This window comes from Ovis aries, chromosome X (assembly GCF_016772045.2).
Source record: "Ovis aries strain OAR_USU_Benz2616 breed Rambouillet chromosome X, ARS-UI_Ramb_v3.0, whole genome shotgun sequence".
NCBI lineage: Eukaryota > Metazoa > Chordata > Mammalia > Artiodactyla > Bovidae > Ovis > Ovis aries.
Window position 1 is genome coordinate 90168975 of NC_056080.1, and position 12456 is coordinate 90181430.

The window sequence follows — 12456 nt, forward strand, 5'->3', positions numbered from 1 at the left end:
GACTGCAGCCATGAAATTAAAAGACACTTACTCCATGGAAGGAAAGTTATGACCAACCTAGATAGCATATTCAAAAGCAGAGACATTACATTGCCGTCTAACGTCCATCCAGTCAAGGCTATGGTTTTCCTTTGGTCATGTATGGATGTGAGATTTGGAATGTGAAGAAGGCTGAGCACCGAAGAATTGATGCTTTTGAACTGTGTTGTTGGAGAAGACTCTTGAGAGTCCCTTGGACTGCAAGGAGATCCACCCAGTCCATTCTGAAGGAGATCAGCCCTGGGATTTCTTTGGAAGGAATGATGCTAAAGCTGAAACTCCAGTACTTTGGCCACCTCATGCAATGAGGTGACTCATTGGAAAAGACTTTTATGCTGGGAGGGATTGGGGGCAGGAGGAGAAGGGGACGACAGAGGATGAGATAGCTGGATGGCATCACTGACTCAATGGATGTGAATCTGAGTGAATTCCGGGAGTTGGTTATGGACAGGGAGGCCTGGCGTGCTGCGATTCATGGGGTTGGGAAGAGTCAGACATAACTGAGTGACTCAACTTAACTGAAGATGCTGAAATTGGTTGATGCTGAGCTTACTTCCCACCATGAACACATCAAACATATCTATGCTCACTGAAAATAAACTGGAGTCTGGCAGGTAGAAACTTATACAACCAATTTTGTAGAAGAAGGTCTACGAGGAGTTGGGTAGGAAGGGAAAAGAAGCCAGCAGTTTAAGACCTGGACTCCTGGGAGATAATGTAAAGGATTTTGAGATTTCATAGGCTCAGAGAAACTCATCGGGAGTGAGCAATTCAAATTACATCTTGGAAACCCCACCCTGGAGTCAGAAACTGGGAAAATGACTCCCCTTAGCTGATTTGAAAACCACTGGGACTAACAAGAAGGCTGTAAGAAATCTAGACTCTATATGTGAAGAATTTGTGGAGGCAACCACATGTTTGCTTACTCACAAAACAAGGCAGAGGAAACATGTTGAAATTACAGAGGATGCTGCCTGTTTTCCCATAAGAATCCCAGGTCATGACCTAATCCACTCTGAATGCCTGCTCCATCCCCTCTTATTTCATAGAACACCCCTTCCCAAAACTATGGCAAAGGCTTCCATGGCTGAGAAGAATGTATATGTGCCAGGAATGGAGCCAACTCAGATCTGGCCTACATCTGAACAAGTTGATAGCAGTCACTACCAGTGCTTATGGAGGTGGCAGAGTGGGAGTATCTGGAACTCTGACTGGTGTGCTGAGACTGTCCTATTATGCACCCAAGCCCATATTGGGCACCCCTTCTTGCTCTAGCACTTCTTTTTTGGGGGCAAAATTTCCAGTGCTGGAAAGGGATATAGCACAATGGAATCAGCATGGACCTGAAACTCAGGGCTTCTGTACCACCAACTGGAGACTCAACCTAACTCCCCAATAGGCAGGATTGGCTACTGAGCACAGGGGGAGTCCGGTCTCATACCTGGCATTGGTTCTGGCCCCTCTATCTCTAGCACCACCTCCACTAAAGTGAGAGTTGCCAATACACAAGAAGCAAATTAATCTGGAATGCAAAATTATGGAAATTGCCCGATAGGAAATGCAAGAAGAAAAACAAGTTAAAAATGAGAACAGTTTAAGAGAATTCTAGACAACATTAAGTATACTAACATTCACTTTATTGGGGTTGTAGAATGAAAAGAGAGAGAGAAAGGGGTCAAAACATGCTGAAAGGGAAAAACTTGCAACCTATAATACTCTACCCAGCAAGATTATCTTCCAGAATTGGAGAGAAGAACTTCTCAGACAAGCAAAAACAGAGTTTATCCATACTAAACCAACTTTGAAAGAAATATTAAAGAGTCTTCTCTAAGTGGAAAAAAAAAGTAAAAATCTACAGAAAAGGAAAAAACTCCACCAGTACACACAAATACATAGTAAAGGCTGTGGATCAACCAATTAGATAATCCAGTATGAAAATTAAAAGACAAATGAATTGTAAATTAAATGCTAACTACAATAAGCACCCTATTACATCAATGCACAGAACATCCTGATAAAAAAGCAATAAGAAAACTGTAGTCTTAAATTACAGATTAGAGTAATTGAACTTAATAGATATCTACAGCATTTGTTGTTGTTCTTCAGTTACTAAGTTGTCTGACTCTTTTGAAACCCCATGGACTGTAGCCCTCCAGGCTCCTCTGTCCATAGGATTTCCCAGGCAAGAATACTGGAGTGTATTTCATTTCTTTTTCCAGGGGATTTTGCTGACCCAGGGATCAAATCTGCATCTTCTGCGCTGCAGGCACATTCTTTACCTATTTGCCACCTGGCATAATCTATCCCAAAATAGCAGAATACACATTTTCAGGTGCGCACAGGATATGTTTTCAGGGATGATCAAATGCTAGGCCACAAAACAAGTCTCAACACACTTAAGAAGAAAGAAATTATATCAAGCACTTTTTCTGACCACAATGGTACAAAATAAGAAATCAATTAAAGGAGAGGAATATGGGACAAACACAAACTTATGGAGACTAAACAAAATGCTACTAAAAACCAATGCTCTAATGAAGAAATAAAAAAAGGAATCAGAAAATACTTTGAGACTAATAAAAACACCAACTTTCCGAAATCTATTGGATTTAGCAAAAGCAGTTCTAGGGGGAAATTTATGGTGACAGATGCTTCCCTCACAAAAAAAAAAAAAAAAAAAAACTGAAATAAACAACTTAACTTACTATATAAATGAATTGGAAAAGGAAGAATAAATAAAGCCCTAAATCCTCAGAATAAAGGCAATAATAAAGATCAGAGAGGACATTAATAAAATTTAGACTCCCCCTTTCCTAAAGTAAAAAATATCAATTAAGTGAAAAAATATTTTTTGAAAAGAAAAACAAAATAATTAAGTCTTTAGCCAGGTTCATAGAAAATAAAAGATAGATGACTCTAATAAACAAAATAAGAAATGCAAAGAGAGATTACTGTCAATATCACAGCAATAGGAAAAAAAATCATAAGAGGATACCACAAATAGTTATATGCTAAACAATTGGACAACCTAGAAGAAACTGACAAATCTCTAGGAACATACAATCTTTCATAACTGAATCAGGAAGGAATGTATAAACTGAATAGATGACTCACTAGTCATGAAACTGAATTTATAATAAAAAATCTCTTAGCAAAATAATGTTCAGGACCACACAGCTTCACAGCAGAATTTTTCTAAGCATACTCAAAATAGCTTGTACCCATCATTCTCAAACTATTTCAAACATTGAGAAAATGGAGTACTCCCAAATTATTTTATAAAGCCATTATTATCCTAACACCAAAACCAGACAAAGACACCACCAGAAAAGAAAAGTAAATGCCAATATTTCTGTTGAATATAGATGTTAAAATTCTTAACAAAATATTAGAGAACCAAATTCAACACCACATTGAAACCATCATATACCATGATCAAGATGGACTTATTCCAGGGGTACAAGGATGGTTCAATATCTGCAAGTTAGTCCATGTGGTATACCACATTAGGAAAGAGAAGGACAAAAATCATATGATCATCTCAACAGATGCTGTAAAAACATTTGGCAAAATTCAATATTCATTCATTTCAAAAACTCTCACTATACTTGATATGGATGGAATATATCTAAACATAATGAAAGTGAAAGTGGAAGTTACTCTGTACCCACCCCAGTATTCTAGCCTAGAGAATTCCATGGACTGTATAGTCCGTGTGGTCATCTGAACATAATAAAGGTGATTTATAACAAACAGAGATAATATCATATTCAGTGGCAAAAGCTGAAAGCTTTTCCTCTAAATCAGGAACAAGACACAGATGCCCACTTTTGTCACTTCTAAAATACTAGAAGTACTAGATACAGCAATCATTCAAGGAAAAGAAATAAAAATCATCCAAACTGGAAGAAGTAAAACTGTCACTACTTGCAGTTGACATGATACTGTATACATAAAACTATAAACCACCACAAAAAATGATTAAACAAATGAAATCAAAATAAATTAAAACCTTAAATGAAAGACTAGAAACTATGAAACTCCTAGAAGTAAATGTAGGCAGAACACTCTTTGACATAATTCATAGCAATGTTTTTTTTCACCTGTCTCCTAAGGCAAAGGAAACAAAAGAAAAAAAAAAAAAGAGAGATCTAATTAAACTTAAAAGCTTTTGTACAGCAAACGAAAAGATTGACAAAATGAAAAGACAATCTACTGAATGGGAGTAAGTATTTGCAAATGATATGACTATAAGGGGCTAATATCCAAAATATATAAACAGATTATTCAACTCAATATTAAAAATAAAAAAAACAATGGGAAGATCTGAATTTCTCCAAAGAAGATATACAGGTGGCTAATAGGCACATGAAAAGACGCTGAACATCACTAATCATCAGAGAAATTAAAACCAAAATCACAAGAAGATATCACCTCACACCCATCAGAATGGCTATCATCAAATCAAAAATCTGAAAATAACAAATGTTGGCAAAGATGTGGAGAAAAGGAAGCCCTTGTACCTAATTGGTGGGAATGTAAATTTGTGCAATCACTATGTAAAACATCATGGAAGTTTCTGAAAAAAAAAAAAAAAAACAAACTAAAAAAAGAACTACCATGTGACCCAGAAATTCCACTCTGAGGTATATATCAGAAGAAAATGAACACTAATTTGAAAAGATACATGAATTCCAATGTTTATCACAGCCTTATTTCCAATAGAAAAGATATGGAAGCAACCAGTGAACAAAACACACATGGTTCCTATCTTCAAAGTGCTTGAATGGAGTATGGGATAAGCAAGCATTTGAACAGTATCAGTTCAGTTCAGTCGCTCAGTCGTGTCCGACTCTTTGCGTCCCCGTGAATCGCAGCACGCCAGACCTGCCTGTCCATCACCAACTCCCAGAGTTCACTCAGACACACTTCCATCGAGTCAGTGATGCCATCCAGCCATCTCATCTTCTGTCGACCCCTTCTCCTCCTGCCACCAATCCCTCCCAGTATCAGTCTTTTCCAATGAGTCAACTCTTCTCATGAGGTAGCCAAAGTACTGGAGTTTCAGCTTTAGCATCATTTCTTCCAAAGAAATCCCAGGGCTGATCTCCTTCAGAATGGACTGGTTGGATCTCCTTGCAGTCCAAGGGACTCTCAAAAGTCTTCTCCAACACCACAGTTCAAAAACATCAATTCTTCAGTGCTCAGCCTTCTTCACAGTCATAGTAACCCTTAAAATAATGGCAGATACATGTTGGTTGAGATGGAAAAATTCTTCCAGCATATTATATAGAAAAGGAAGGCTACAGTAGTGCATATAGTTTGATTCAATTTCTATAAATTAAAAAATTCACTGATGTATATATGCTCATCCAAATATATGTGTATTATATATATTTTAACATTATATAACACATATAGTATATATGTTATAAACATTTAAGTAGAAAAACTAAAACAAAATGTTAACAGTATGTATTTCTATTGACACACTTATTGGTGTCCTCTAATTTCATTTTTATACTTTTTGAATTTTCATATTGCTTTGTTTTGAGTATATATTTACACAATTAGAAAGCAAATAATGCTCTTTCAAAGCAGAGTAACCCAGACATTAAATTAACATATGCCCAGGTGTCCCTTAAAGTTCTTCTTTCTACCTCCAAGGCCATGTTTTTTCACAATTTCCCCATCATACTTTAGATTCCAGTCATATTCAATGCATGTATAACAAGCTTTCTTGCGTCTCAGTGCCTTTGCATTTTCTCCCCCAATGTCTGGGAAACACTTGCACAACTTTTCACTTGGTGATCCATCTACTTCAGGTGGCTCAGGCTTCAACTCGGGTGTCTTTACTTAAAAGTACCCTTCCTCCACCGCCTTGCCATCAGACTATGATAAATGCCTCTCCTCTTTACCACCACAGCCCAGTGTGGTTTGTGTACTGTGAACCAATTCATCACATAAATGGAAAGATAAGTTTACTATTACATTCCTCCTTTTCCTGCCCTGTTCTCTCTCAACAGCAGTTCATCACTTCCTAGTCTCTTCCTACTCACCTGGTCCCACTTGCACCAGCCTCCTTGTTTTATTTGAAGGGCACAGACAATAAAAATTGGGGGCTTTTGCCCAGACTATTTCCTCTCCCCAGAATTTATTCCCCAAGGTAGCCACAAGGTTAGTCCCTCATTTCTTTAATTAAGTCTTTGCTCAAATGTCCTGGATTTAAAAGGCCTTCCCTCACTAACATCTGGGGAGGAAAACTCCCCATTTTTCATAACTCAAAAGATTCTCTCTATACTGTATAATTCACTATTTTGTCATTAATATTTACCTTCCATCATTCCTGACTAGAATGTAAGCCCCATGAGAGAAGGGTCCTGGGTATTGGTTAACAATGTGTGCCTTACACCCAGAACACTACCTGAAACACTGAAGAGGGTTCAAACAGATCAGTTCAGTCACTCAGTCATGTCTGACTCTTTGTGACCCCATGGACTACAGCACGCCAGGCTTCTCTGTCTATCACCATCACCCAGAGCTCACTCAAACTCATGTCCACTGAGTTGATGATGCCATCCAACCATATCATCCTCTTCTCTTCCTACCTTCAGTCTTTCCCACTATTAGGGTCTTTTCAAATGAGTCAGATCTTCACATCAGGTGGCCAAATTATTGGAGTTTCAGTTTAAGCATCAGTCCTTCCAATGAATAATTAGGACTGATTTCTTATAGGATGCACTAGTTGGATCTTCTTGCAGGCCAGGGGACTCTCAATAGTCTTCTCCAACACCACAGTTCAAAAGCAGCAATTCTTCAGCACTCAGTTTTCTTTATAGTACTACTCTCACATCCATACATGACTACTGGAAAAACCATAGCTTTGACCAGATGGACCTTTGTTGGCAAAGTGATGTCTCTGCTTTTTAATATGCTGTCTAGGTTGGTCATAAATTTTCTTCCAAGGAGCAAGAGTTTTTAATTACATGGCTGCAGTCATCATATGAAGTGGTTTTTAAGACCAAAAAAAAAAAAAATAAAGTTAGTCACTGTTTCCATTGTTTCCCCATCTATTTTCCATGAAATGATGGGACCAGATGGCATGATCTTAGTTTTCTGAATGTTGAGTTTTAAGCCAAATTGTTCGCTCTCCTCTTGCACTTTCATCAACAGAGTCTTTCGTTCTTCTTCACTTTCTACCATAAGTGTGGTATCATCTGCATATCAGAGGTTATTGATATTTCTCCCAACAATCTTGATTCTAGCTTATGCTTCATCCAGTCCATCATTTTGCATGATGTACTCTGCATATACGTTAAACAAGCAGGGTGACAATAAACAGCTTTGACATTCTCCTTTCCCAATTTGGAGCCAGTCTGTTGTTCCATACTGGAGGTTAATTAATACCTTTTAAGGGGGAAATAAACATTACACCAAAGAACTTATGTCTATTTTTTCAATTAAGTAAAACAAATCCAGACTAATGTGAGAAGGAACTTGATTTGAAATGCGAAAGTAATGCTGAAAATTCCCCAAGATAAGTTTCAACAATACGTAGACCAAGAACATTCAGATGTTCAAACTGCATTGAGTAAAAGCAGAAGAACAAGAGATCCCATTGCCAACATCGATTGGTTCATTAAAAAAAAAAATCAAGAGAGATCCAGAAAAACATCTACTTCTGCTTTGCTGACTATGCTACAGCGTTTGACTGGGTGGATCACATCAAACTGTGAAAAATTCTTAAAGAGATTGGTATACCAGACCAACTTACCTGACTCTTGAGAAATCTGTATGCAGGTCAAGAAGCAACATTTAGAACTGGACATGGAACAACGGACTGGTTCCAAACTGGGAAAGGAGTACATTTGGGCTGTACATTATAACCTTGCTCATTTAACTTATATTCAGAGCACATCATGCTAAATGTCAGATTGGATGAAGCACAAGATGGAATGAAGATTGCCAGGAGAAATATTAATAAATTCAGATATGCAGACAACATCATGCTTAAGGCAGAAAGTATAAAGAAACTAAAGACCATCTTGATGAGGGTGAAAGAGGATAGTGAAAAAGCTAACTTAAATCAACATTCGAAAAACCAAAGTCATGGCATCCGGTCCAATCATGTTATAGTAAATAGAGAGGGAAACAATGGAAACAGTAACAGATTTTATTTTCATGGGCTCCAAAATCACAGCAGATGTTGACTGCAGCCATGGAATTAAAAGTCGCTTGCTCCTTGGAAGAAAAGCTATGACCGACCCAGAGAGAATATCACAAAGAACAGATATCACTTTGCTGACAAAGGTCCATACGTCAAAGCTAAGGTTTTTTTTTGTTTTTGTTTTTGTTTTTTTTTTCCAGTAGCGATATATGGATGTGATTGTTAGACCATAAAGAAAGCTGAGGACTGAAGAATTGATGCTTTTGAACTGTGGTGGTAGAGAAGATTCTTGAGAGTACCTTGGCCTGCAAGGAAATCAAACCAGTCAACCCTAAAGGAAATCAGTCCTGATTATTCACTAGAAGGACTGATACTGAAGCTGAAACTCCAGTACTTTGTCCACCTGATGCAAAGAACTGACTCATTGGAAAATATGTTGATGCTGGGAAGGAATGAAGGCCAGAGGAGAAGGGGACAACAGAGGATGAGATGGTTGGATGGCATCACTGATTCGATGAATTTGAGTTTCAGCAAGCTCTGGGAGTTGGTGATTGACAGAGAAGCCTAGTGTGCTGCAGTCCATGGGGTTGCACAGAGTCAGACACAACTGAACAACTGAAATGTACTGATTGCAATAGGGAGAATGCTTTGAACACAAGTTCTTTACATGTCTCAAAATGGAACAGAAAATGATATTTCTTTAACATGGAAGGATAAGCAGGGTGAGCAGCAACTGTGTGTGTGCGTGTGTGTGAGAGAGATGGGGCAAGAGGTGGGAATAGATGAACAGACAGCATGATGGAGCAGTTTAACAGGAAGTGTTTCATTCTGTAGTGAGCTGATTCTCAGAATGAGCTGTTAAGGGAGACAGAAATGTCTGACTCTTAGTGCTTGCTCAAGCTTGAGAGAAAGCTGAAGTTCAGAGGAGAGAAGCTTGGCTAAAGTTGAGCCAAGTCAAGTCAGTGGGTATGTTATGGATGACTTTGAGCACTTGGTCAGTATCTGCTGTTATTTAAGAGAGGCACAGTCAGCCCTTAGACAGTATTGTTGTTACCAAAATTGCAAGTCCATGTGCCTGATGCAGAATGAGGCCCATCAAAACTAAATGATAGAGTTTGAAACAGGGAAAGGTTTTTTACAGATTCATACAAGGATGTTGGTGGCTCTTGCCCTAAGAACCCAAAGTTACTTAAAGTTTTCAATACGTGCATTTAAAAGAAAATGTTGGAGAGAGTTATGGTAAGTTGTTGCAGACTTCTTGGTGGCACACCCTTTGTGTGTAAGGTTAGGTTATGGTCAGATAATGATGTTCCTATATATCTCTATCAGATGATTGTTATTCTCTGTCCTGACAAGAGAGGGCAAAGTCTCAAGGAACAACTTTCACCTTGAAATGTCCCATCCTGGTTAAGCAGAAACAGATCTCAGTTGGCGGCTCCTTCAGGGCAAGGTTCCCACCTTTTGCCCAGTTCTCATCCTTCATGGAGCCAGGCACCCAACCCAATAGGTCCTGTCTCCTCAGGCTGTCCAAGTGAGGAGACCAGTTCTCTCAGACAGACCCAGAAAGATGGCTACTGCTAGTAGGTTGCAGAGACATGGATGGGGGAGAAGTTCACCACTCCTCAAGGTCTGGGCCAAGGCTACTGGAGGGCCTTAATGAGGGCTCTGGATCACTACAGGATGTAGTCCCCAGTCAATTCCTTGGGACCTCCAGCTCACCCACTGGCCCAAGGCTGTGTGATCTCCAGGCCCTCCAGAAGAATGTCTGAATCTGCCTCTTCTCTCACTTTCCACCTGATGACCACCACACCACCCTTGACTTAATCACTTCCCCAATGGTCCCTAATTGACAGTAACTGGGGGCAGGGCCCACTGTGGTGCTGATCAACAGCTGATCAGGACAACAAATGGTCATTGACAGTTGGCTGCTTATGAATGGGGCCATCTGAGGCACCAATTAAGGCTGAGCAACACCTGTTGCCTAGGAACAGGGTGGGTTGAAATGAAGCACACCAATGGCTAACTGCATAGGGCTGTGCTCATCCTGCTCTATTACACTGTGAATAGAATAAGAATTACTGTGACATTAAGGTTTGTCAAAGTAGTTCTCAAGGTGGGCTGGCATTCACATTCTTGTTGGGTTTGAAATATTTGCAGTACATCTGATCAAGTGGCAGCTGTTGGAGGGGCATATAGATAAGCACTGCTGACAGGCATGCCTGGAATACAATGAAAAGAATGATGTACAAAGTTAAACAAGCATGTGAAATCAGAATCTGAGGTTGGAAAGGATTCCAAAAAGATTCCAGCACACTGGACCCAAAGTATCCTTACGTAACAGAAGAGCATGAGCATAGCCCTTAGCAGGTAGCCATTGCTGTGCCTTATTACTCCACATCCTGTTACTAAGCAACAGATCCTGCTCAGCAATTGGACAGTGCATCCCTGGACCCCGCCCATAAGCAACCAACTATCAATGAGGTACCTACTGGTACTTCTGCTCAGCTATTGGTCAGCTCCACCGTGGGCCCTACCTGATGATAACTGTCAATGAGGGACCACTGGGGAAGTGATTCAGTCAAAAGTCAGTGGTTCAGTGGTCATCTGACTCTTGCCTTTGGGCACCTTACTTTTTTTAACACTTTCTTTGCTCTGATGTTTAATCTTATGGAGATAGTGTATAGACCTTGGGGCAACAGACTGAGGATTCACCAAGTCTTGGGGTCTCTAAAGCTCATTGGAGTAGAAAAAACACCAACCTATTCTTAATCATCTTTTTCCATGTTAAGTGCTTGCTCTTAATTTCCTTAAGCCCCTCAAGAACCCCCAATAGGAAGAGGGTGGTCTAGAGATGAAGTGATTAGAGGACTCTGAAATGCTGAAATGGGATGAAAAGTGTTTGGCAGAGGTTCATACAGGGATGGAGGAGGCAGGAGTGTTGAAGGGGGACATATAAGTCAAAGAATAAAGGGCACTGAAGGAATGTCTGAGGGTCATGAGAAGAAACACCATGCCCCTGAATCACCACTCCCCAGAATCAGACACACAGAGATGTCAGGAGAGGGAAAGTTATTTCATGGCCTCCCTCAGCATCCACTAGCTCATGTTGATGGGCAAAGTGGTACATTGTGATGTCTAAGACCCAAAAGCCACCATTGGCCAGGGGAGAGCCTAGCTGACCAATCAGATTGAAGGATGTGGCTCCTCATTGTCCTGAGAAGGTATATATAGGGAAGTCAGAGGCAGAGATTAGGCCACTTCATGGTATCATCATGACTAAGGTAACCAGGAAGCCATGGCAGCCAAGAAGAGTTGCAATGCGGTTTGCTTCAGGGATGAAAGGAAGAAAGAAGACCCTTTGTCAACGGAGATACAGAGGCAGTGTGAAGGTAAGATGATTTCATCTATTCTCCCCATGTTCTCCACTGACTTTGCTGCCCAAGGCCTCTACACTGCCCTTGCCTGGCACAAAAGCCCTCATCAGGCCACATCCCTTTTCATGAAATCTTCCTTCCAACTCAGTTGTTATATTCTTTCCTCAAAACTAATATACTTCTTTTGTCTTTCCAGGCACGAAATATGACCATGAGGGTCAGAAGACCTCTACAAGGAACCTTGAGAAAGAAAATCCGATCATATGCCACTCAATCAAAGAAGGTGAAGAAAACAAAGAAACCAAACTGTTTTTCCTATTCCTGTGCACCTAAGAAACTGAATCAAAGCAAAAAAAGTTACCAAAATAGAAGGCAGAGTCAAAGAAGAAGGCAGAATCAAAAGAGAAGATAAGCTCAGCTGCCCCAGAATAAGAGACCCTGGAGAAGTACAACCTGGGCAGCCAATAACTGAATAGAAAGTGTCAGACAGTTTAGAATTGTGTCTCCAGAGGTCTGCTTTCTTATAAATGGCCAACCAGGAAAAGACTGACTCTCACACTAACATAGTAAACTGATGGCTGCAATTAAAATAAACATCAAATGGTGAAAAAATATTTGTGTGTGTGCATGAATTTTCTGATGGGAAGGGAGGGAAGGAAGAGAAGAGCTGGACACCTGAGTGAAGAGGGATGTGGGGTCCCAGGAGATTGGAGAACAGACCCTCAGGTCCCCAGTTAGCCAGAGAGTAGAGATTTGAACTGGGTCAGGAATCTGCACTGAAGATGGATAACCCTGCTTAACAATTAATTTCAGTGGCAAGGAGTAGTGGTGTGGTGTTACTGCCTTTGTTTTGGGTGTGGAATGACATTAGGGTCT

At 40.0% G+C, this 12456-nt stretch overlaps 1 protein-coding gene across 1 annotated transcript; it reads left to right on the forward strand.

The window, feature by feature from the left end:
- Positions 1-11478: 11478 nt before the first annotated feature.
- LOC101119697 (spermatid nuclear transition protein 3-like) lies at positions 11479-12123 on the forward strand. The gene is made up of 2 exons (XM_004022295.6): positions 11479-11595; positions 11777-12123. The coding sequence occupies exons 1-2, from the start codon at positions 11479-11481 to the stop codon at positions 11990-11992; spliced, it is 333 nt and encodes a 110-aa protein (XP_004022344.1). The 3' UTR covers positions 11993-12123.
- Positions 12124-12456: the final 333 nt, after the last annotated feature.

Coding starts and splice junctions, on each gene's coding strand:
- LOC101119697 (XM_004022295.6), top strand. CDS start 11,479: ATGACTAAGGTAACCAGGAAGCCATGGCAGCCAAGAAGAGTTGCAATG. Junction 11,596..11,776: donor GATACAGAGGCAGTGTGAAG/GTAAGATGATTT, acceptor TTGTCTTTCCAG/GCACGAAATATGACCATGAG.